General features: G+C 41.1%; 1 protein-coding gene across 2 annotated transcripts; it reads left to right on the top strand.

Moving 5' to 3' along the window:
- ANXA5 (annexin A5) lies at positions 1-22,899 on the top strand. 2 transcript variants are annotated; one of them, XM_075709326.1, is made up of 12 exons: positions 1-44; positions 7,353-7,437; positions 8,509-8,603; positions 9,428-9,541; positions 11,993-12,083; positions 12,769-12,848; positions 13,307-13,363; positions 16,380-16,473; positions 18,297-18,392; positions 18,940-18,998; positions 21,151-21,273; positions 22,406-22,899. In XM_075709326.1, the coding sequence occupies exons 1-12, from the start codon at positions 36-38 to the stop codon at positions 22,466-22,468; spliced, it is 966 nt and encodes a 321-aa protein (XP_075565441.1). In that variant the 5' UTR covers positions 1-35; the 3' UTR covers positions 22,469-22,899. The 2 variants fall into 2 exon arrangements, with proteins under 2 accessions (XP_075565441.1, XP_009482790.1); XM_009484515.2 differs by lacking the exon at positions 1-44 and adding an exon at positions 2,371-2,387 and having other exon boundaries at positions 7,361-7,437.
- Positions 22,900-26,035: the final 3,136 nt, after the last annotated feature.

The raw sequence follows: 26,035 nt of genomic DNA, 5'->3' as shown, positions 1-26,035 counted from the left end.
ACTGGCACTCGGCCCCGGCCCGGCGGATCCCAGAGATGGCGAAGGTGAGGCGGGCTAGCGGCCCCTCGGCGGGCTAGCGGCCCCTCGGCGGGCTAGCGGCCCCTCGGCGGGCTAGCGGCCCCTCGGCGGGCTCGCCCCCGCCCGGCCGCGGCCGGCCCCGGGACATGCTGGTCTTATCTCCCTCCTTACTTTTACTCCTCACCGGTTTCTTTTCGGTCTCCCTGAAACCAGCCCATCCCCAAGCGGATGGGGAGACGCGGAGGGGAGGGGGACGGGGAGAGCAGCTGGTCATGTGAGGCGCACGTCAGGCACAACTTTTTTCTATTTTTTTCCGCCAGTTTCCACTAATTTGGCCAAGTTTTCGGTACCGTGTGTTTATATTGTGCCTGGGTGGAGGCTCCTTTCACTAGAGGAACGAGAAAAAAAAAACCAAAACAAAACCGCCGTGGCTGTGCCCTGTGGAGGCTCTGACTCGGTACCCCCATCCCCAGCTTTCCCCCGTATAACTTAATTTTTCTGCAAGCCTTGCGGCTATCACACAATAACTCGGCTGGTATTTTATTTCCTTTGCAACCTCTGTGTCGCCGCTGTTACAGTTGAGCCGGGAGGAAAGTTTGCAAAATGGGGCGGATTCCAGGGTTTGTTCCTATAGTTGCATCAAATGCATACGCTCTGGGAAGTGAAATAAGAATTTAATGGCATATTTATGGGCTTTGTACTGCTCTAGGACGTGAAAGCCATCAAGTTTTATGAGTGCCTTCACAAAGGTCGGGGTGATTGCACAGTAATGTAATAGTTTTGTTATTTTAATTTAATGAGTGGAAAGTTTAGTGGTGTTTTAACACGCCTGTGAATATTTACTCATTCTGTCTGGATTTAGTTTTAAAAGAAAGAAAGGGTACTTCACTTAAAAAAAAAAAAAAAAAAGTATTCAACTAAATCCTTAAAGTTTTGGGGGGTTTTCTGAGGGACAAAGAGGAGATTTTTCTTTCTTTAAATATCAAGCCTCATTTGTAGGCTGCATCTTAAGAAAACAGAGATCCCTACCTATGCCAGTGCAGGGCATCTGAGCAGACAGATCTACTTGGACAGCCTTTTACTGTGGCACATGTAGCATTACTTATAGGCTTGAGGCTAACTTTTTAGTAAAAGCATGGAAATTTGCAATTCTCTTGTCTATTCCACAGAGACACAAACTTTAATTCTTGATCTTTCTAAAAGGACTGTTTCATTCTTCGCTAGTGCAAACAGGTTACTCTTGTCTTCACATAGTAGAATTTTCTGCTGCCTGAGGTAACACTTGGGCTGGGTCACCAGCTGTGGTGGATGGTGGTAGGTTGAAGTCACTGGAACGATGAGCTCTTGTAGTAGGTGGGCCTTGTCCTCCAATTTCCACGTTTAGAGGGCTGCTTTCCATTTCAGTAGGATTCTTTGCCTGTGTGATTATGCAGCCATGAAAGACTGGGAGTGTTTAAGATTTATAGCCTGTAATTCATTTTGTAACAATAAAAAAAAAAAAAAGTTGAAGAGTGAGCTCTGCTCCTCATGGCAGGTGTCTGTTCTAAATTTTGTCGTGCCACAAAGTAATGGTAAGAAATGAAAATGCCCCATAATCATGAAATGTCCAGTGTCGACTGGCAGTAGTTATTTATATCTACAACTAAAGGTTCAGAGTTCAAAAGGCTGCACAGTACAGCGTACTGATGTCCAATTTAGTCGAGATACATCACTGAAGAATGAAACCTTTGAGGAAGGTAAGTTATCTTTGGAGTCTTGGTCACTGAAGTATTTGTTCTTGCTCAGTTATGGGAAGATTTTTTTTTTACCCCCCAAAGACCCAAGGGATTTTGTGTGTTCCATGTCCAGGACAAAAAGGTTCATTCATTTTGTGGGAAAACTACAGCATGCCATAATGTCCTGTGCAAACTGGTCTCCCCATCCCTGTGTTTATCTGCTTTCTTCGGAGGAACGCTGCTGTCCTAACAAGCTGCCTTTCTTCACACATCTGTACGTGTAGCGGTCTTTGTTAATGCACAGATGCGCATGGTACAAGCTCTTCCTGCTCGATGAACAAGCTGCCTTGCAAATGCTACCCTGTGTTTGTTAATTCAGAAATCTGGAAAGAAAGCAAAAAGAATATTTTCTATTTGCATGCTGTGGACTGGTGTGTTTTGTTCGACTCCCAAATTTTTCCCTGAATGTGAAGTTGGGAGTATTTTGTGCATCCATTTGAAAACACCCAGGAAAGCTTGCTGCTGGTGAAGGTGTGGCTGCTGTGCGCTATTTGTGGAGTTCCTGTTCTGCCAATGTGCATGTGTAACTTGGAGCACAGGAATAGTATCACCCACTCCAGTAGTGCTTCAGAGGATTATGTCTCACATTCTAAAGTACAAATGCTTTTTCAGAACTCGGTCCTAAGCAGCTCTTTGCCTTTGTTGAGGTTACTTGTGAGGACAGGTTCTTTGAGTGTTTTTGCAAAAGTCCCTGCATTGGTTCCTACGTTGCTGTTGCTTGCTCTTCTCCCTCTCTCCCACCCCCTCTCTTTATCTTTTTTTTTTTTTTTTTTTTCCTTTCTCTCCTCCCTATCTTTGGTATCTCCATGGTGTACTGACTCAGAGTTCAACACAGATGTTGTGTAATTCTGGTTTTTGTCAGGAGTTTAAATTTAGTGGGGCAGATGTGATTATAGTCTGCTGACCAGAGCTTACTCCTTCCATTTAAGTGGACAATCTGAAGCATTACTACACTTAGACAGGTGTTTCGTAGAGGCATCTTTGTAGCTGTGCGTTTGCATCAGCTGTGCGCCTATATTTACCCACTCGCAATGTAATTTGCATCCTACTGACCTTGAAATTTTGGTAAGGATGTCATGAAAATGATATATTTCTTACATGATGTTTAGTTTTAGAGATCCTAGTTCAAATTGTGCTTTGTGTGGTTTCCAATGGATGCAAAGGCTTTCGATTTACCAGTGAACACTGTGTTGTGCTTTATCTGCAAGATGTCTATTCTCGTGTAAGAAATCTTAAGGCAGTCTTTCATTTATTCAGGCACGTGACCTTCTGGGCTCTCTTCTGTCTTCTGAAAATACCATCCCTTCTCTGTTTGTCGTCCTGTGTGCTGGAAAACATTCTCCATTTCCATCCTTACCACTCTACGGTTTTCCCGTCCCATCTTGTAAACAGATGGCCGCTTTAAAAAAGTCGCACACCACCTTTTCTGCACTAGACACTGGGCAAATTGATGAGACCCTACTTTTGTTGCTGCAGAGCACGAAGGGGGTGGCTTTTCATCTATGGGAAACCTGACTGGTAAGAACTTGCTGTGAGTGGGTACAGAGCAGGGCTAGCTGGAAGAAGTCTGAATCAGTTCAAGTATGGTCTTTTGTTTGCTGATAACCAGTGCTTTGTATGTAACAGTGGCTAAACAAGGGATCTTGTGGGTGGGAATTTTTTGTGTGCTTGGTGGGAAAAATTAAAAGGAACCTCATTAAGTGGCTGTTGTTGATCTTAACAGATAATGCTGTTGCCAGGATATGTGGCCACATGACGTCAAATTGTGAAGGTGAAGTTGTCCCTTGGGAGAAGTTAACGTAGCTCTGAAGTGCCGATTAGAAACATCTCGCCTGATGAGACTGTATCTTCTCCTTCTGCAAACTTTTGCTTAGAGCAGAATAAGCAAAAATAACAGAACTTGAATTTCCTCATTTAGAGGGGCATAAATTCTAAAGCAAGATCGGCTCTTGCTTTGAAGTCTCCCCCCCCACCCCCCCTTTTTTTTTCTGCCTTTCCTCTTCGTGCTAATTTTGTGTATCTAGGACCTTCGTTGGTCTTATTGGTAGGTGTCTGGAGAAAATGGAAGCTGCTGTTTATTTCTAGTGTTTAATCACAAATTGTGCTTGCACTACACATGATTGCTAAACAACAGTCAGTGTATTGGGGAATATAGAAAGAAAATGTGGGTAGGTTTTGGGTGTTACAATCTTGTGATATTCTTTCTGTTGAGGTCTTGTGTGTTGTGATTCTCTTAATATTTTACTGCTCAGTGTAGGGTGTTGCTATTTAGTAAGGCATCACTCCTGATTACAAAAGGATTTATATCAAAGGCTATTTGTGTTCCCATTTCCATTGATGTGCTTTGGGTCCTCCTGGGTGGGAAACTTACTAACCAAAATAAAAACAATCTATGAGGCTGTAGTGTTATTGTGTATCTGTTTGGATAAATGACAAGGAACATTCTTGGGAGATACTAAAAATAAGATAATTTATTTACCTGTGTAAAAAGTTATGAAGCTTGTAAATAAATGTTAAATAGTTGTCTTTCAGTTCACCATTTTTCATATTAGTTCAGGGTGGCGTAGAAGTTGTGATGCTGTGATCCATCCTCAAGAACCACTTTGTTTCACTTAATGGTGAAACTGTAGCTGAGTTGTAGCTGACATTGTAAATGAGTGTCTGGCTTCTGTCAGAAACTCTTTTGTATGGATCTATTATTTTGTTAGAAATGTCTGGTTCATAGCTCCTATTTCAGATTCTCCGTGACTGAAAGTTGACTTCAGTGGTTCAGGCAGTGATGGTGGTTTAGAATAGGTGCTTGCCCTCTCTTTCTTTGGCCAAAAGGTGCCATGTTTGGGAAGGAGGAGACGGCTCTTCCCTCCGTGGACTGTTTGTTACCATTGCAGAGCTTTCTGCCGTTGTCAATTGAATTTGCAAATGAGAAATGGGGACTGGAATAACTAATAAGGGTGCTTCTGGGCAGTGGGGTGTTGTAGCTGGCTTTGTGGTTGTTAAACATGGTGTGCCTTACTATTTCCTGCCATGCCCTGATTGCTGGGCCATACCGCAGTGCTGTAAAAAGCTAGGTGAGTAGGTTTCTGATGTGAAAGTTAGGGATGGCTCCACACTTTCCCAGTGATGGGCCAACTGTTGTCAGTGTCACATCTGCCCACATGTGGCTTCTGAAGGCAGTTAGACTGTAGGTTGGGCTTGGGCCTGCAAAGCTGTATCCAAGCTTGTCTTATACTAACAGCCCCTGCTGTGCTTATGCTCTATTTGCACCAGCATATAGGCTCAAGGGCAGCAGATGTAGCTGGAGATGCTGCCATTATAGCTGCCGTCTTCGTGGTACCCAGGTGACGTGGATTTTTATTACGCTGGATGGCAGATCTGCAGCAATATTTCTGGTTTGCAAGCTAGGTGCAGCTCAAGCACTGATCAAGGGTGATTGTGGCAGGTAGGTAGCCAAAATCCAGTAAACGCTGTGCCTCAGAAGGGAATGCCTGGAATGCAAATAGTGCCCAGACATCAAGAAAACTCTTTCAGACTACAGCTGCACCAGAAGAATTTTAGGAACTGTTCACCAAACTTAGTGTATGTTGAGGCTTTTCACACTGTGCTTTGGAAAAGAGAGTTATGGAAGGATTCTTCTTAGTTCACAAAAATGAGAATGATGGTGCAGAGATAGATTTAATCTAGCATTTAGCGTTCACATGTATGTTGTCTAAAACAGCCACTGAGGAATGTTGGGCCATTGTCACAAGTCTCAGGAATTGTGAAGGGGAATTCCACTTGCTTATAACAAGATAAGCAAAGGACAACTTCAATTTAAAGATCTGTAACTGTTTCCTCTGAGACGTTTGGACATGACCAAGGGTCAACAGGAGAATTGTAGTAGTTCTATAATAATAGTTATGTTAAGATGATAGGAAAAAAAACAGCAGGAAATACAATTTTAAATAGCCCCACGCTGGCTGGCGTGGTAGTAAGGGAGGAGGACGAAAACAGAGGCTTTTCAAGTCTTTATCTGTTTTACCAAATTAAATTTGATTTATAAAATTGAGTCCCAAATCCTTGAGATGTTTTCATGATAGCCTTTGGAATTCGCTAGAAAAATGACAGTAAGTACATATTGCTGTGCCAAAATGTGAAGTACTGCCTAAAAACTTGCTTGTCATGGGAACAGTGGAATGCTTCAGGGGAATTGTCGTGCCTCTGAAGTATGCTGGATATTGGAAAGCATCTACCAGAAAGAAGTTTGTTGTTGCTGCTAAACACCATGATACTTTGTGTTGTGACTCGCTGAAATACGGCGGAGGTAAACCGGACTCGTTACTGCTTCTGCCGTGGGAGGGGTAGGGAGTCTCTGAGGGCAATAGCACACCGGGGCCTGGGAGGCAGCGGTGCTTCTGGTTAGTGCTCTCCAGCTCTTTTCTCTCTGTGCTCTTCTGGCTGACCTGTCTTGGATGAGCACATTGACTTGAAGCCAAAGCCCTGTGTGGCTGAAATTGCTAACTTGAGGGAAAGGCTGTATCGCGGAGGCCGGATGGCTGTGCTGCCTGTGAAATAATCAGGTGCCAGTCTCAGTAGGTGTCTTGGCACTTCCCTTCGTGCTCTTCCTTGAGAGTGGAAAAATGCCCTGCCTGTACTGATTACTATTTTTGTGCAGTGATGCTTACAAGAAATTTCCCTTCTTCAGCTGTTAGAAAAACCTCTCTCTTCCCAAAACCCAGCTGTTTCCCCTTTTGGCCATTGCTCAACTTCTGTAGTTTATAAATTAACTACTGTGCTATACACATACAGGTTCTTGAACAGTCATAAAGGCAAGAACCTGAACTTAAATAAAGGCAAGACTTTTCTGTAAGGGCGATGACTACCCTTTTGTATTTGACCCAAAGAGAAAGTCCCTGAAGAGCTATGTTCCATGGAAACCTAGTGGAATTATTTTTGTGTTTGGACAGGCTGATCTTTTATCCTTATGTTTGAACTGTGGTTTCTTTTTAGCTGTAAACTACTATGAGAAATGCAGCTGAATCATTTGAGTAAAAAGTTGCATATGCCAAAAGAAACATGATGAAAAATTGAAAGCTGTTGCAGAGTTCAGTAGGTCTCACTTGCAACGTGGTGGAAAAAATGGGTGTGATACTGGTTGAGAGCTCCAGTAAGTTTTCCTTGAGGAGAGGAAGTTCTTATTTCCGAACGTGTCTGGATCTTTGTGCAGCTTTTCTAGCATACGTGATTTGTGGAATTAATTTCCCAAATTAACAAATGATAATTTCTTAGTCACTTTCCTGCATTCAGGCTCCAGTGTTGTAAATACCAATCCTGCAAACGATCATTATGTAAATATATCTGAACTTAGCTGGTGTACAGCTGAGCAAAACCGTAGTAAAACCTTTCACGTGAGAGCTGTGTTTAAATACCCACAGACTGCTACTTAATCAGACAATTGCAAGAAAAATGCTATCATCTTTTGGATTGTGGATTCAAATTTAGTCTGGGCTCATGTATGGACAACTGAAACTTCTGTCTATTTCATGGATTTTTCCCTTCCCCCCGCTTTTTTTTCCCCTCTAGTACACGAGAGGCACCGTGACAGCCTTCTCTCCTTTTGATGCCAGAGCTGATGCAGAAGCTCTTCGTAAGGCCATGAAGGGAATGGGTAAGAATAATTAATTTCATGAAAAGGAAAGGGCTCTCACTCTTTTGAAAACATCCTTTCTGAACTCATTTTTTAATAGTAGCAGATGAGGGTAGGGCGTGCGTCTACATGCCATGGAATACCAACCTGAGGACTGCAGGAGTCTGGGCGTCTCCTAGTTTTGACTGTGCTGCTCTCAAGGATGTTTATTTTTAGGTTAACATAAGGGGGAAAAAAGGTTGTTTGCACACTCCCCGTTGAAAACTGATACTCCACAGGCGTCTCTGCACACAGAGTTTTACTGCACAGTAAGCTAGACTGTGGATTTACAGGCTACAACTGTGGAGAGTTAGGACGGTATAGTAGAAGCTCTGTGCTTGGAAAATGTGCGACAGCCCCCTCTGTCTGGAACTGTGTAAGCACATCACAGTTGCTGTGAACAAAGAATACAAGCACACAGCATGAGTGTAGACTAACAAGTGGTCTGTAAACTCACACTGTAGCTTTCTGCCCCAAAACTTCCCTGTGAGAACAAATCCTAATTTGCTACTTTCTTTGAAGCCTCCTGCGGGAGAAGCAGGTGGAAGGGAAGAAGGGAAATGTGATAGACCTCAGCCTATTGACAAATGCAGTAGGGCTAGTGAGATGCTGTGCTGTGAGGGCTACCTTGCAAACTATTGTATATAAATGGATAACAGCTCCGCACTTGTGTACTCTGGACTGAGTTTTGCTGGGAGTTGGCAGATTGTTTATTCTACAGTAAATCCCTTGGTGAGCCCAAAGGCAAGGCTCCTCTGTAGAATACAGACTGTGACTAAATGTTATAGCTGGTGCCCCGGGGTGCTGGGAGCAGTGTCTGCAACGGAGCACAAGAACAAACACCAGGTAGGTCTTCCAGCCATATTTTTGCAACAGCAGAACATCAAACCTGGCAGCTCAGCTTGGGGTATGGTGACATTTGTTATTTAAATGCTGCTGCTGTTCCTCAGTAAACTGTTATTTTCAAAGCATCTTTCATTGCCTTTTGAGTTTGTGCTGCTGCTGTTTGGTTTTTAGAGTGTGTTTGTAACTCTTTGTTCTTTCTAACTTCAGGGACTGATGAAGAAACTGTTCTGAAGATCCTTACCAGCAGAAACAATGCTCAGCGTCAAGAAATTGCAGCTGCCTTTAAAACCTTATTTGGCAGGGTGAGAAGAAGAAAAATACCTTTAGAAATGAGCCGAATGTGGCCTATGTTGATTACTTAAAACTGTGAGGCACATTCATCACGCTCCCTGTAAAAGGTTCCTTCGAAGAAAATCTAGTTTTGCTTCTGTCTCCCCCTCTTCTCCATCCTGCCATATCCTTAATTGCTGGCTAGGTTAGAGTATTCCTTTTAGGTTAGCACAAAGAAGTTACGTTCTTTTTCTGTATTTTTGGTCCAATATGTCTTAGATGAGTTTTTGTGCAAAAGCTCCTATAGTTTCCTGTTAGTATGCTTCTGGTACCAACCTAATTCTCAGTATGGAAGGAGTTATCAAATATTTTGATGCAAGGTCCGCAATGTAAGGTGATAGCAGGAAAAGAATTTTCTAGAGCTAGAAAATGTGGCAGAAATAAAGCAGCTTAATACCGTAGGAGAAAACAAGCCCAAGTATATTGGTAGATAAAGCCATAAGTGAGTTCAAAGCAAAGACAGCTTGTTTCTTTCTTCCAGCATTGTTGGATCCTTTAATATTCTGGCTGGGTGACCTTTGTTTCAAATAGCAAGTGCAGTGAACAACTAGGGTTTAAAGAATTTCTGTATTGAAAAAAAAATCACGACATGTTTCAGGTTTCCTAAATGCCTGTGTATCCTTTTCTTCTGCCTTATTTGGGTACGTTTGTTTCAGTTCAGGTACCAATTAAAACAGAGAGCCCTGTCCCTTGTGCTTTTTGATGTGCCTCCAGAGTCTTCTAGCTTGCAGACACATATGCATCCATTTAAAATGGTTAGTCCTTGTTCATTACAGCACTGTTTGTTCTGCATTAGGATCTTGTCGATGACCTGAAATCGGAACTTACCGGCAAATTTGAAACATTGATGGTATCTTTGATGAGACCAACATATATTTTTGATGCTCATGCACTGAAGCATGCCATCAAGGTAAGAGGAGTGAGGGAAGGGAGTTAATATATGAAATGTTTGTTGCTCTTTTGTTGTTTTTTAGGAATTAACTTTTGGTTGGTAAGGGGAATGCTAATAGAAGTAGCGGGTTTTCTTTTTCCTTTTTTTTTTTTTTAATTAGGAATGTTATGCTAACACCTGCTATTATTGCTAATGCCATGGTTTTGTCTGGTTTCTTATTCATCCTAATAACTCATTAGAGGTAGTTTAGAAATCTAGTCTGTATAATGTTTTATGTGAAATTATTTTCATGAGAAACCATGTAATCTTAAGAGAACAGTGTTGCTGTAAATGCAGATTAAAATCTACATAGTAAAAGACTTGTTCCTTCTGATTTAAATACAATGAGTAGATGTGCATGTTACTATTAAATTCTTTTTGCTGCTAAGGTGCAGTGCTGAGGTCCTGTGGACATGAGATTTTTCTGCTGTGAGCAGCCTAGGCTTTATAGCTACATATAGCTAGTAGGCATAGGCTGCAAATTAATTCAAGGCATTTAATTAAAGTGTGATATTATTTGTATGTCTCTTCTTGATTCTGTTATTTAAGCTAGAGAGTGTTTTGCCCCAATGGATTACAGTGCAACTCCAAAATTGATGGGCTAGTGTACTTGTGTAAACTGGTGTCCACCAGAATTATGAGCGGGTATTATCTGGATTATTGAATGTGTTCTAAAAGCTGCCTCCAGTAATACAGAAGGAAGAGTTGATAGCCCTGTCAGTGTTACCTTTCTAATATTTTTTTTCTTAGCTGAATGCATTTAGTGCCTTTCTGAGAAGGCCAGGTAAACAAACAATTTACAGTCTGTATGTATGGATATTTTAGTGTGTTTTCTTCCATGTGGTCCTATTACCTCCCCCTGCCCCATCACACACAGTCTGATATCATCAGCCTGTGGAAATTCAGGAAGTGGATGTCCCTGGATCATTTACAGAACCTGGTGATTGAAGTAGAGGACATTGAACTTGACTAGTGTCAGGCAGTGCTTGGGGGGGTGACACTTGCACGTAAACTCCCAAGATCCTTGATGACCAACTGGTTAATATGTAGGCTTTAGTCAACTGTGCAAGCTAGTGTTCATGAACCCATGACCCAGCAAATAGAATCTCAGACAACAGAAACTTTAACCCTGGAAATTTTCTGTAATGTCTTCATATGCAGTGGGGGAAGGGGAGATGGCACCTGTCAAAGAAACTGATAAAGGCGTTGTTGACTAAAAGGAAAAAAATGTATTCCCAAGCCCCTCTTGTTGACTTAGGAGTCAACGACTAACAGGGAAATGACAGAACAGATGGGTGTAGGAGGGAGAACAGAGATAGTGAAGCAAGAGTGGTTTTGTTCTTGTCACTTACAAAAAATGATATTAGACACAAGATTATAGGATTTCAGAGAATGTGTTTGCACAGGAAAAGAAGTCGATACTAGCTGCAGTTCAGCTAAGGTGGGTAACAACAGTAAAGAAGATGTGATAGCAGAGGCTTCAGCGCAAGATAACAGCTAAGAGCATTAAGTCTGTGCTGAAGATTGTTCTATCAATTTTCACTGCTGCTACTTAGATTAGAACTAATATAACTGTGCCTGCCTCACTTGTTGAGTAGGCACGTTCTTGAAACAATCTGCATTTTGAAAGTTATTACATGTAACCTGGCAGATTTGTATTTTGGATACCTTTGTATGCAGTTGGATATCTTTATATGCAGTTAGTATTCCGATTTTCCTTGCAGGAAAGGTTGTAAAGAACACGCTGAAGCAAAAAATACACACTACTGTATTTCAGTGTTGCTTTTGTGAAATGACTCCTTTGGAAGAGCAATGGCTTATTCTTACAGGCAAAGTAGAGAAACAAGATACTGGCTTGCCTTTTGTAAATTTTATCCCTGTAAAAGTGAACAGTGCCTGTTGCGCCTGCTGTAATTAGGGTGCAGCAGCTTAAACTATCTGGGTTAGCAGTTCCATTGTAAAATGTGTGTGTTTGCAGTGGAAGAGAGGGTGGGTTTAACATAGCACAACTCACAGAAGGGTAAAGATCACTGCCGGGTGGCTCTGTGTTTATCTGTATACTAGTTGATGAAAGACAGTACATGAACCAGAGCTAAGGCGGAAGCTGTTACTCTATGCATTTACTCACCTTGATGTCGTTGACTGTAATAGCGAAGAACTGAGGTGTATCTGGGTATGCTTGAACATGGAAGGGCTCATCTGAATCCTGCAGCAGTGAGCCTTTATCAAGTGTTGGGTTGGTTTTGAAAATAATCAAGCCGGAACTGGAAGAAGTTCTTTCCAAAACCCCCACAATATACCAGAAAAAAGAAAATAATTTTTCTTTATTTGGTCCAAGTGTATAAGCTGATGCCTGCTTTTTATCGTCAAAGGGAATTCTTGTTTTCCTTTTGTTATTCTATCAACTGATTCATACTTGCACCCCTGCAGGGAGCAGGAACCAATGAGAAAGTGTTGACTGAAATTCTTGCCTCCAGGACACCTGCAGAAGTGCGGAATATTAAACAGGTTTATCTGCAAGGTAAAGTTCTGTATAAAATAAAGTTCTAGGGTCTCTGTTCAGTTCTCTTAATATGATTTTAGCTCATCTTTCAAATAAGGTCTGTCTGTGAAGTGATGGATGGGTCCAATAAGTGGGATTTCATTCTGCTGTGTTGCAAAACTTCATCTTGAAAGAAACTAGAGTTTGGATTGTAAACTAAATTAGTGCTTTTACACTGTGATTGTGGAGTTGCTTTTTTTTTTTTTAAAGGCAGTGTTTAATTTAAGACAATTCTTTTACCTCTATGCAGATTTCTGCCACACAAGAAATTCTTATGTTTTAATAAAGTTTGAGGCAAAATTTATTAGTACTAGGCTTTTCTGGGCTCACATTTGTACGGTTGTGAGACTGCCATATTTTAGCATAACTCCAGATCTGTATGCTCTTTAGTTCCTTAAAGAGCTGAATCTATGCATGTCACCTTGTATTTCAAAATATTTTGAGTCATCTGCTCCTGATACTAGGTGTGAGATGCTATCTTTTCACCTCTTTTACAACCATGTTAGGTTATAAGTGAAAGCAGAATATGTCCTCGTTGTTAAAGCCGTTTCTGATAAATGATTCTACAAGCTGTGAGTCAAACTAACTTTTTGCTTTTCCTTGCTTTCTCCTCAAAATAATGAGGTAGTCTCTAAGGTGGTGAATGTGTATTGTTCTTTTACAGAGTATGAGGCCAACTTGGAGGATAAGATCACAGGAGAAACATCAGGCTATTTTCAGAGACTTCTGGTGGTCCTGCTGCAGGTCAGTATCTCTTTGTGTGCACGCGCCTGTGTGTGATTTTTTTTCACTTCTGTTTTCCTGTCTGAGGTACACTCGTCACTTTCTGCTTACTAAGCTGGGATTCTAGATAGACCTGGTGATAGGAACGGTTCTGAAACTCAGTCGCTTCCCCTGACTTGCAGGGTCAGTCCTGAGCTCTGTTATGGGTCATTTCCACATCACTGAATTGAAGAACTTCTGTGGTGCTCATGGGTATAGCAGAATGCCTGCTGCATGGGGTTTTGAAGGCAATAGGAGAAGAGAACAGTTATTTTACAAAGACACATGCAAGCAGAATGGAAAAATAAGGTGATTTTTGAGAAGATGCAGTAGGGCTTGACTTCTCGCAGTAACTCTTACAGGCTCAATATAACAGATAAGTTGTTTTTTGATTCAACTTTTGATTCTTCAGTTTAACAACTTATAAAAATTCTCTTTAGGCAAATAGAGATCCTGACGGCAGAATTGATGAGGGTCTTGTTGAGCAGGATGCTCAGGTGGGTGAATAACTTGGTTTTGGGGGCATTTGTACAAGCTCTCTTGCAAAGAGAGTGTACAGCTGGAATTCAAATGTGAGAGAGATATTGTTAAGGTTCTCTTTGTGTGCTTCTTAATACATTTGCCTGTGCTTTTATACATTCTGGACAAAAGAAGTGTCAAAACCTGAAACATTGGGATCAAGTTTTTTGGCACTTCCTTGTTTCAGTGTAAAGCATGTCTTGTTTTACTTATTACTCAATGAGGTGCCTGAATGGAACAGTGATTAGATCACTGGAAGAGAAAGTTATGATTGCTGAGGCTTTGTGATGCTGAGACACCCACTGCTGGAAAACTCAGAGATGTTAACGGTTCATTCCTTAATATCTGACTTGAACTTCTCTCTGAATTCAATCCTTACATATCATGAGTCATATACGTGTCACAGTGAAATGTTAATGCTATTCAGTGAGGGATGTCTCCATAGAAGGTGAAATACTAAAAAGAGAAAATATACCAAATATTCTGCTTTACTGTAACCAGATGACAGTCTAAGAATTGCCTCTAAAGAGTTTCTAGGGACTCACATGTTGCCCTTTGCAAGTATTGTCCATGGCATTGTCACTGATCACTAAACCTGTGCTCTAGACAGGAAAAGGAATACCAGCAGTAAATTGGTATCCTTGATGCAGTCTCTTGCTGGATGCTATTGGCTTTGTTGTTGGTTGTAGTGACGGTCAATATTTCAGCAATTTGATTACAGAACTGATTTAATGCGTGTTTCCTCTCAGTTATTTCAGATAACTCTGGGCTAGACGTTTTCCTCTCATAAATTGTCAGTTGAGATGAAAGAAAACACATGGATTGTTCAAAGTGACAAGGAGGAAAAGCAGAATACCAGATCAATAAAACATTCTCCTGATAGCAGGGCAAGATGGAGAGACAGACCGGCAAAATGTATTTCATTGGCACAGCCTATCCTTTGTTATGTAAATTCAGAAAGCATCGTTCTCCTGCTATTAAAATTAATCCTGTGGAAACCAGAGCTTGAAAATTAGTGAGGCAAATGTCTGAATCACGAATTAGACTGTTCCATGAAATGTTGTTAGTCTTGCCTTTAGCTGGGCTTACATAATTGAAGAAACCCATGAACCACAGGCCTTGATAGGTAGATAGATTCCTTTTGGCCTCTTTAATTGATTTTAAATGAGCATCTAAATTTAGGAGGCACGATACCTAAATGCAGAAAAAGTCCTGGCTTTCTAAATGGTCTCTGTGGTTTGTTACGTACATTTGGCTTGAGCTGGGACCCAAACAGAGGAGTGTTCTGTCACATTTCTCTTTATTGATATCTTTACATTCAACATTGAACAGAGCTGGAACAGATTCAGAGAATTTTCTAATTATTATTGCCAGGTACAGATGGTCAGAATTGAGGTATGTGACTGTGCAAATGTAAGACACTTTTTGGCTTCCCAATGTTTCTCTTGGGTAATATGATATTCTGGGAAGGATTTGATACATTAGAGGGCAGCCTTTTTACTCAGTGATGATTTTTAGGTTTTTTTAGTCTATGATTACTAAACATTAATTCAAAGCAGTTGGGGAATGGGCATTCATGCTACAAGATAGTATAAATATGCAGGGAACTTGCAAGACTTTTCTGAGAATGCCTGAAGGAGAAAGTTTAACTTCTTGGAAGAGATTTTGTGAATATCACTTTTTAAAAAAATTATGCAATTGACGTACATTTTGGGTATTGCACAGCGGCAAGGCAGGTAAAAACTTTGAGCTTACAAAAATGCCATTCACAATTTCTAGTATCTCTAAAGAAATGCATTCCTGGTGTTTCTAAATGCTGTGCTGGGACTTCACATTTTTTACTGGATGGAGAGTGCTGGTATTAATTTGAAGAGCTTAGCATATGTTATTTGACAGAAACATTCTTTCAATGCCTTAATAGCTTCCCCCACACACACACTCTTCTGTACTCTGTACCTTTAATATTAAAAAGAGCATGCAGCAGTCACAAATGTGTTTTGAATAGGATTGTCGGACAAACATAAATAAGAAATTCATCCCATTCAGGTTTTACAATATGGACAGAGAGATGGCCAACAGCATTGTTATGCAGCAGATTTCGTTGTGGGGATTTTTCTAGAAATATTTGATTGTCTGAATGTAGGTGGTAACCTTGTTTGCCTCTCCTCTGCTCACTGAGGTGGGAGAAAAAATACTATATACTACGATATGTACAAACCTTTCTCCTTCCATGGCGTTTAGCACACGATTTGGAAAAAAGCTTCTGAGCGTCAGGAAAAAGAACTAATTTCATTTTTGGATTTTTTTTTTCTTTCTCATTTTCCCCCTCTTGTTGCTTATTCCAACTTTTAGAAGTGCTTTACTTTCCTAAATGCTGCTAATGGCCCAGTCGTTGTCTGCATTGAAGAAAGACTTGCCTGAAGAGCAATGAATGTGCTAAAACAATTAAAATGTATTACTGATCTGGTTTCATATGGCTAAGAATTTAGCAGCCCAGAAATCCTGTTTCCAAGAGCTTCTAAATCCATCTTCCCCTCCTTTTTGGAAAACTTCCTCCTGGGCCAAGTTAGCACGGTCCTCCTATTGGTATGAGTCATCATGTAATAAAGTTCTGCTAGTCTGATTTGAAAAAGGGGAAGAAAAAAACCAGCAGAAAAAGCACTATTGGGAGTGGAGTTTGTCTCCTGTATTATCACAGTTTCGGAAGACTTCAGGCTTCTGAAAGGGACTATGCGCACAGTCAATTTTAGGGCCTTAAGCAGTATGACTCATGTAAATGATTTCACTGTGGATTTCACTGTGGATTTCAGAATGTATCATTTCTTTCTTTCGAAAGTCAGTTCAGTACTTGGCAATTACATTTCAATTTTTCCCTCTAGCTATTGCTTGTTAGTAAAGTTAATGCTCCTTAGAGTGAGACAAATAGGGTCTTGCAACAAGGGTCCATGGACACATAATAAATGCTGCTGTTCTGATCTCTTGAATTTACAACAGGTTTTGTTTAGAGCTGGGGAGCTGAAGTGGGGAACAGATGAAGAAAAGTTCATCACCATCTTGGGAACCCGAAGCGTTTCCCATTTAAGGAGGGGTAGGTGGTATGGGTCATGTATGCTTGAAAACTTCTGCCTGAAGTCTCGGTGTTACCCAGCTGATGGTAGAAATGGTAGAGAAGTTGTTTCTGATACTCGTTTGTCAAGCCCAGAAATCTTTAATCACCTCTTCCCTCTATTTAATACATTTGTTTCCTGTAATTCAGTTTCCACCTAGCAGGGGTTGCCTCCTGCTTGAAGGAGTGGTGCAGTAGAGCTGAGAGACAGCTGGGGTGTTTCTTTCTGGATGCTGTGGGGTGGGGTTTTTTTTTTTTTTTTTTTCCCCCTTTTGAAAGAGGTCGTGGCAGTGGAAGTGATGCTGTGAGTCTGTTATGAGTCATCATCATCTGATGGAGATCCAGCCCTGGAAAGATCAACCCTTTCATAGGTTCATACTTTATTAGCTGTTAATAAAGAGACAATAATTTTTTTTCCCCTGCTCTTTACCCATTCATAAGTCTGTTTTACCAAGCTGTTTAGGCCATTGGAAATAATGACCAGTAAGTTTTGCTTTGGTTCTCCAGTCTTTTTGTTTTCCTTTTTGAATCTTTGGATTCATTTGGATTTTCAAAGGTAATTTGATTTGTGATTTTACTGTTTAGTTTTTTACTAGTATTTGCATTAAATTAATCCTGAAGTTTGTTTTGATGCACCCAACATTTATTTAGCATGATAGAAATGTAAGATTTCATAGACAACTCAGGTCTTACTATTCATGAACACAGACTTGAATAGACTGCCAATAGGCCAGTTTGTTTGTGTGAAGTTAATTTGATGCAGTAGCCCAGTGTAGACAAGATCCTAGATTCAGGCTAAATGATAGCTGCACCCTGGGAAAAATGCTTATCATTTCCTACAAATTCCCTTCTTTCCCTTTACCTCTTCTCCCCACACCCTTTCACTGGATGCGTTCACAGAACAGTTGAGGTTGGAAGGGACCTCTGGAGGTCATCTTGTCCAAGCCTGCTTGAGCAGGGGTACCTAGAGCAGGCTGCCCAGGACCATGTCCAGACAGCTTTTGCACATCTCCAAGGACTCCACAACCTCCATGGACAACCTGTACCGGTACTGAGTCACCCACACAGGAAAAAAACTATTTCCTGATGTTCAGACAGAACCTCCTGTGCCCATTGCCTCTTGTCCTGTCACTGGGTACCACTGAAAAGACCCTGGGTCCGTCGTCTTTACACCTTCCCTTCACGTATTTGTGCACATTGATGAGATTCCCCCTTGAGCCTTCTCTTCGCCAGGCTGAACAGTGCCAGCTCTCTCAGCCTTTCCTCATAGGAGAGATGCTCCAGTCCCTTAATCATCTTAGTGGCCCTTCACCGGACTCACTTCAGTTGCTCCATATTCCTTTTGTACCGGGGAGCCCAGAACCTGGACCCTGCACTCCAGGTGTGGCCTCACCAGCGCTGAGTAGCGGGGAAAGATTCACCTCCCTCAGCCTGCTGGCAATGCTCCTTCTAATGCAGCCCGGGATACCATTCGCCACCTTTGCCGTAAAGAGCACGCTGCTGCCTCGTGTTCAACCTGGTGCCCACCGGGACCCCCAGCTCCTTTTCCGCAAAGCTGCTTTCCAGCTGGTTGACCCCCAGCATGTACTGGTGCATGGGGTTGTTCTTCCCCAGGTACAGGAATGTGATGTGTAGTAGCAATCTGGTAGGAAATAGGTATTTAAAATAGGACAGAGGGAAGAATGAGTGGACGATAGCATTTGAACTGTGGATCATGAGATAAAGATGGCGTTAACCTGTACTGAGGAGGATACTGGGAGAAATGGTGGCTAGACATGTGACTAAGCACATCTTCTGTTTTGCAGTGTTTGACAAATACATGACGATTTCTGGCTTTCAAATTGAAGAGACCATTGACCGTGAAACCTCTGGTGACTTGGAGAAGCTGCTTTTGGCAGTTGGTAATTCAGTCTTAATAGATCTAGAACTGGCCTTCTTCGTTTACTCCCAGGCCTCCTTAAATTGCAGTTGTTATAGGAAGTGGCATGAAAACATGGTTCCTTTTTAAAGTTGATCACCTGGGATCTATTTTTGTATTTAGAGAATAGGCCTTTATTCTTCCTTTAATAGGTAAGGGGGTTGGAGGGAAGTGGGGCAGGGGGTGGTGGTGAACTGCATTCTGTTTGGTCATGTGCACCTCTATCAGAAAGTGAGACAAAACTCTGCCTTCGTTTGTATTCCTGGTATCTCATTTAGGACAGTGTCATAGTAGATTTGTAACTGGGAGTAGAATTTCACTAGCAAGGTCTCTTTTCTATTAGAAATATATGGTGCGTTCTAACTTGTAGAACCCAAAGAGTTGTAGCAGAGGAACAGACTAGCTGGCAGCTGTGTACTTAATAGTCCACACTGGAAAGAATGATCCAGTAACACACACTTTGTCTTGACAGTGAAAGATTGTCCTGTATTAAATAACAACCAGTAATTTAATCCTTTGCCTTTTTTCAGTGAAATGCATCCGAAGCGTGCCTGCCTATTTTGCCGAGACTCTGTATTATTCCATGAAGGTATGTACGTGTTTTCCTTACATCATTTTCCGTCTCCCCCGGCTACAATTCCTCTCCCTTTCACTTGTTCTTCATTTCTTCTTTCACTGCGAATGCCAACAGGATACTGTATCACTAAGCATCTGCAAAAGGTTTGGGGAATGCAGATCTGGGAGAGGATACAAACGATTCATAAGCTTTACTTCAAGTTCATTGTAAGTTTGTCAGACCATAAATCTTTTACAGGAAACCTCAGTCTCATGAGCTGTTTTTGGACTTGGTCTTGTTACACTGGAAAATGTCTGGCTAGATCCGCTGGGCACCTTCAGCTAAATAAAGACTGCAGTGTCTTTACGTGGTGGATATATTGAGGAAGTAAAAATGACCAAAACCTAAATTGCAGATTGTGCAGATTTAGTGATCTTTATTTTGGAGAGTGTAGTTAGCTGTGAAACACATTTTGATGACTATCCATCCCATTTTGAGAAGGAAAAGAAACTCGTCAGAGCAAAATGAAAGAGGATTAAACAGCTACAAAAGCTTCTGCAGGGGAATCCCATCAGCGACACAGCTGTGTTTCTGTTGGCTTTGCCTTCTTTTGGATGGGATGAGATAAGCAGGGAAAACTTTTTTTTTTTTTTCTAAAAAAACCTCATAGTGGCTAAACTAATTAAAACCGAGGTAGGTAGTCTATTGTTCTCAGGCAATATTGTTCTCAGATTCCCTGAAGAATTCCTCCCTTCCCGTTGCTGAAAAGCACTGAAGTATGTTTGTCACCAGATGGTTGTGTTGATGAAGCGTCAGCGTGAGAATTAGTGAAAAGAGATGAAATCGTACCTTAATTCTTAAAAGCTGCTTTACTGCTTTTACAAACATCAGTGTAAAATAGGGTTCAGGTGGAAAATACAAAATATTATACCAGTATGCTGAGAGCTGTATGAGGAGGATTACTTTTTTTTATTTATCTATTTATTATTTTTATTTTTTAAAGAATGCAATAGAAAACCTTTTTCTGTAGGTTTTAGAATCTTTTACATTTCTGTTACAAGGGGCCTGATTAATGTCTGCTGGTGAGATCCCCAATTTTTTTTATTAGAAATAAAAATGATTAAGCACTTCAGATAAGAAAGATCACCATTTATTACTTTGGCAGAAGAGTTTGTACTTCCAATTCATCAGTTTGGCATGACAAAGTTCTACAATGCGCCGAGTTTGCTTTCATGATTAAATGGGGCAGAGCCTGGTTTTTACCAGATTCTAATGTCAAATGCTACTCGGAAACCACCGGACTCATGGCATAACTTTTGAGCAGCTTTAGAGCATTTTTAGATGTAATCCAAGAATATTACACCCAGTCGAAGGATTGAGTGACCCTGGACGTTAGGCTGAAGATGATCGCGGGGGCTCTGCCAAGTCCTTCCTTGAGGTGCCTTAGCAGGTCAGCATGTGAAAATTTGTATTGCTTCAGCTTGTGTGGAGTCTGACTTGTCTGAGCAGGAGGGGTCAGGATGTTAGTCTGGCACAGCCTGCCAGCACAGGAATTCAAGATGTTTAAAGCAATAAAGATGAATAAAAGAGTGGAGAATATTTGTGTGGTTGGAAAAGGTTTATGAAGTTTGCCTTCATAATAAACGGCTGGATAATTTGTGGAATGAGTTGCTCTGCCTGTTTCTTGCTGTACGATGTTACGTGCTTTGTATTTGTCATTGTTAGGATTTATGTACCCAGTTCCAGAACTGACTGCAATTTGGCAGTCTCCGACTACATTGAAAGGGTGATTTGCATGCGATTCTGATCGTGGTGGTCAGATACACTACTGTGTAGTCTTGGAACTGAATTATTTAAAATTTATTATGGGCGTTCACAGTTGAAGCCTGTGAGATGAAACGTGAAATAAGAGGTCTGACCATATGGCCCTTCATAGAAGTCCAGGGATTAGAGCACCTTGCATGGTCAGTCCTCTGTTCTCCACATCGCAGTGTGAAAGTCTTGTGATACTGTCCCAAATACTTTTAGGTTTGGAGTAAAAATGTAGTGCAGGAGTGTTTTGAGACAGCACTTGTTGCACTTGGTGCTTCCGTGTTGCACTCTGGTTGTTTGTATTTGTTGTTTTGCTACAGCCTCTGTCCGGAACAAACTCATGTTTTAATATTATTTAAACCTTTCTCTTTAGGGGGCTGGCACTGACGATGATACCCTGATCAGAGTCATGGTTTCAAGAAGTGAAATTGATCTGTTGGATATTAGAAAAGAACTCAGAAAGAATTTTGCAAAATCATTGTATCAAATGATTCAGGTAAAATGACTGTTCTGTTGTCAGGGAAAATGGGGGTGATTGAGATGTCATCATTTCCACTGGTTATTTTTATGGGAGGGGGTGGATGTGAGTAGAGCTGGACAACACAGTGCACTCTGAGAGCAGTGGGGGTTGGTCTGCAGCTTCGTGAAGTGCCACATAGCGCCCTTTAAGTGGGGGACACTTCCTATGAAACGTTAAAGGTTTCTTTCCAGCGTTCACTAGGAGACCAGATGTGGTTTTCTGAAATTACAATTACTCATACACCATTTTTAGCTACTGCTTTATTTTCTTTTTCTTGTCTGGGTTCCTTCTGATTTTCAGTGCTTCAGAGAGGGTGCTGGCTCCAGAGGAATAATATTGGGGTTAGGAGTCTGAATTATCACGAGGTTGGAGTTTAAATCTTGGATTGCGGTGCGGAACCTTTTGCACCATTTCAAAGTGGAAAGTATTTCACTGTGGAATCAGTCTGAATCATAATCTCCTTTGAGTGGATGGGAAGGAGCAGGAAGGGAAAGAGCCAGCAAGAAATCCAGAGCCAACTGCTGCTGCAAAGTTGAAGGCAGAATGCTTTTGTTCCTAGGCATTTTTGGGGGTATTTTGTTTTCTTTTTAAATGCTGCTTTTTACGATTTTCTGTGTCATTCCTGACGTTGTGCTCTCTTAATTAGGCTGGGTGGAGTTGCTTTTGACACTGTCAGTCAGGCCCATACAGCTGTGCTGCAGAATTAGTAGCAGAGCTTCCTGTTAATTAGAGGGAACAGGGCTGGGGCCTTTCTAAGTGATGGTGGGTGCACTTTGCACATTTAGAGGCTGTTGCTTTTGGGGCTGCTTTGGGCTGCTTCTTTGTTTGGACTTTCTCACTGGCAGACAAATGCATCCTAATATGCAGTGGGTAGCTCAGCTCTAGTAAAGCTTTTGGAGGCTTTTTTGTGTTTCTGAAAGTCTGTCTGTGTAAATACAGCTCTAATATGAGAGAGAATTTCTTTGCGTCATTCCTGAGTGGAGAGTCATCCAAGTGGATTTCTTGTGGGTGGGGCAAATGTATAATTTGTTGGAGTCATCCTTGGCTGCTGTTTTTCTTCACATTTCTGTGGTTGTGACTCATGGTGACTGGTCTGTTATATTAACAGAAAGATACATCTGGGGACTACAGGAAAGCACTCCTGCTCCTCTGTGGTGGAGATGATGAGTAATGGTGACAGTGACACGAAGGATTTGTTGTACTCCAGCTTTGCAGCCCTTTAGTTAGCGTGTCTAGCTAAGTTTTTGTATCTTAATGCTTTGTGGCTGTTTGAATTTATACTAGTATTGCACTTATTAAAAATGAGCATATTGTTATCCAAGTGGTAGCTGATCCCTCCTCTTCCTGACATCCCAACTTCCAGGAATTTCAAGTGCCTTCTGTGAGTATGCGAGAGTCGTCTTCATGGAAGATGGGTACTGAGCACAGAACCTAGTTCTTTGCAAGTGTTTTGCTGAAATAGGAAAAAAAAAATCTTGTATTTCACAAATAATTTGAAAATTATATTTTTTTGCTTTTATTCCTTACATTTCCACTGAATGTTAAGCTAGCTGTAACATTGCAAATGGAGAAAAGGTATCCTTTGTATGTAATATTTGAATGAATTTGCTGAACATAATACAAGCAATCATTGGAAATCTAAAGGACCAATAAATTTTTTCCCTCTCGGCACAATTGTATGTGGTTTTTAATGGGCAAAGATCTGTTTTCCCTTTCATATGATTCCGTTGCTTCAAACTGTTGGTATATTTTTCCTACTATTATTCAGGCTTCTAAGTATATATGATGTTTTGCAGCTGTACGTCTTGATGTCTAGTCTAGTATATGGCTGCTGTGGTGGTGCTGCTGTTCATTATAGCTGGCATACCAAATTATTGGTGTTTGCTGGGCATTGCATTCTCATTTTGTGCTGCTTTGTCTTTTTCTTCTCCTCCAAAGCTGGGGGAAGGAAGGAGAGCTGTTTGCACAGTGCCGAAGTAGAGCAGATAGGACCAATCGAAGATTTCTGGGATGGAAGCAGGTGAAGAAGAAATGGGAAGACGGTGATCCGTACTTCAGGGGTCTTGGGTGAAAAGAGGACGGTTGCAGCACTGCTCTTTCATCAGGTTAGCAGGGAGCAAAGCACAGTGCGAGAGAAGCACCAGTCTGTTATACAGGCTGCCTTAAACTCAGTGCTTTAGTTCATCATTTATGACTGGCTCTGAAAATTAAATTGACATATGTGAAGGAGAATAAAGAGACTTCTGTTTCATGCATTATAAGGTCTAAACACCATGGTTCTAAACTTAGCTTATCAGTTAGTCACATACATCAGCTGTGGAAACTGCACATTTTAGTAGTCCTGTTGAAATTCATTCTTCATGGGTTATTAAGAGCTTTAAAACTTTCATATTGAATAAATATAAAGTTTTCATTTTTTTATACGGTAATTCTGGATTATTACTGTCATGAGCTCTTGCTAATAAGTACTTGGTTTTCAGTGTAAAATATGAAAGCTCTTTTTATAAGTATGTGAACTCAAGCCTAATCCACTCTAAAACCTTTGTTTTCCATTCTCTCACACAAATGCACTCTTTCCCACTCATGCACTCTCACTTTCTTTCTCTTCTCTGCTTCTTTTTGTCCAATTTAAGACTTAGAGACTGAAAACCAGCACAATCGATTTTCTAAATTCTTTTTTTTTTTTTTTTAAGTGAGACAGTTAAATGCTTTCCTCTGCTCTTCCTGGACAGTTTACTTGAATTCTCCATGTCATTGCTGTATGGGAGGACAGCTGTGGGTGTGGTTTCCATCTCCACCATAGTTGAGGCTGATCTGAACGGTGCTGCTGTAAACCTGCCCTGCCCTCGCCTTTAGGCTGCCTCTCCTACATGCTGGCATTGAAGCTTTTCTGACCCTTTTGGTGAACTGACCCAGGGCCCTGGGCTGGCAGAATCCAACCACACAGCTACAGCCTGATGCCCTCAATAACCCACTGAGGCATCTGGTGAGGGCTGCTGCTGGTGGAAGGAAGGACTAGAAACATGTGCAGGGTGAGAAGAAATCTTGTGGAAAGGGAGATGGGACTCAAGGTGGCTTCTCTGGATTGGTGTCTGCTGTCACAAACTGCACCTGGGATTACAAGAGCCTCACAATATTAGCAAAGGGATTCTTCAAATTGCTTTCTGCAGGTACAGACCCAGATTAAGAAATTTAGTTTGAATGTGAAGTCAAAGGTAGTGCTTGAAATCAGATTGCGTGAATCTCATGACTGTGCGTTTATCATAACATTTCCTCTTCCACTTTTATTTGGCTGTGAGGGAGACTGGAGCAGAATCCACATGTAGAGAAGCTACTTAAAACTTAAACCAAATGTACATAAAATATATTTGAGACTTTATGCATAAAGACTTAAATACACTCAGTCTAGGTATATCGTAAGCTGTTTGTATGGTTTGCTACTCTACCAGTTATAAACCTTGTCTGTCTATATTGTGTTTACCAGCTTGTCAGAGTGGTACACTACAGTGTTTTGGAATATGATCAGATGTTTTTCCAAATAACATGATATAATGGTGATTATATTCAAGCAGTAATATTTTTATTTAGATCTTTAGGTGTTTGGCAGAAGAAAAGACTGTATTGTGTGTTTGGATTTTGTTTTCTTCCCCTCTTTCCTGGGATTAATTTTCAGCATTTATCAGTTTTGCTTTTTGTCAAGTCTTTACAAAATGTATTAGCCAGGAGTGTTCAATTTGCAGTTAGTCATCCTTGAATAATACGGCCAACTGCACACACTACAAGCTTAGCATAGCGTGTCCACTGCCTAGAAGTATCTTGTGACGACAGAAAGGTGGGGTATTTTTGTTGGGTTTTTGTTGGGGTTTTTTTGGTTTGGGGTTTATTTAGCGAGTTAGTATTTGCCAAGAAAAAACCATGCACAAAATAATTGCTGGTGAGCAGTTATGAAAATGGCTGTGAAAAATGGCTGCATGGGATCATCTGCCTAGAGAGATCTACCTAGAGATAGTTATCTTCCTTGTTTGTATGCTTGTTGACTTCTCCAAGAATTTGAATAGATGTAGGGGGCAAGACTTTCTTCCCCCAAAAGCTGTGCTGGCTCTTGTGCAATGTGATCATTTATCATCCTCATTTGTGGTATCCATTATTATGGTTTTCTTATCCCTTTGTTCATTGTGGATGTCGGAACTACTGCTCTGTAGCTTCAGCCCAGTAGATCCCTTTACAGTCTTTGTTAATGTGCCACATTTGCTGCTTTCTACTGCTCTGGAGATTAGATGCTATATTTAATTTTTCAGCTTCTTTCAGTTTCTTTAGAATTCTTAGGAAAATAGCATCTGATCTTCATGATTTGTTACTGGTCCTTTTGTAGATTTTGGTGTGTATTCTCTGTTGACACTTGGAACGTGTCCTTCAGTGTGTGCCGTGTAAAGAAGGCTTCTGCTGTGTTTCCTTCACCAAAGGCAGAAGAATCTGTAATGATTGGTTTGCATGTGAAGCTATTCCAGCAAAGGTTGACCATTGTCACAAACCTGATGCTTGTGGCTTAAATTGAATGATGTAAACTACTGCCAGAATTTATAAATAGTAACTCTGAACAGGAGTTGTGTTAGGGGTCAGTATAATGTCAGTCATCTACAGAAAGTTTTAAGATGCAAATGGTGCAGAAGCATTTGAAATTTCCTTTTGAAGTAATTAAACAGAGAAAACAAAGTCTGACAGCCTATGCTTTCTCTAA

The sequence above is a fragment of the Pelecanus crispus genome, chromosome 4 (genome assembly GCF_030463565.1).
Source record: "Pelecanus crispus isolate bPelCri1 chromosome 4, bPelCri1.pri, whole genome shotgun sequence".
NCBI classification, from domain to species: Eukaryota; Metazoa; Chordata; class Aves; order Pelecaniformes; family Pelecanidae; genus Pelecanus; species Pelecanus crispus.
The sequence above is the reverse complement of the archived record's forward strand: the minus strand, read 5'-3'. Positions and strand labels throughout refer to the sequence as shown.

Coding starts and splice junctions, on each gene's coding strand:
- ANXA5 (XM_075709326.1), top strand. Junction 7,438..8,508: donor TAAGGCCATGAAGGGAATGG/GTAAGAATAATT, acceptor TTCTAACTTCAG/GGACTGATGAAGAAACTGTT. Junction 16,474..18,296: donor CGTTTCCCATTTAAGGAGGG/GTAGGTGGTATG, acceptor TCTGTTTTGCAG/TGTTTGACAAATACATGACG.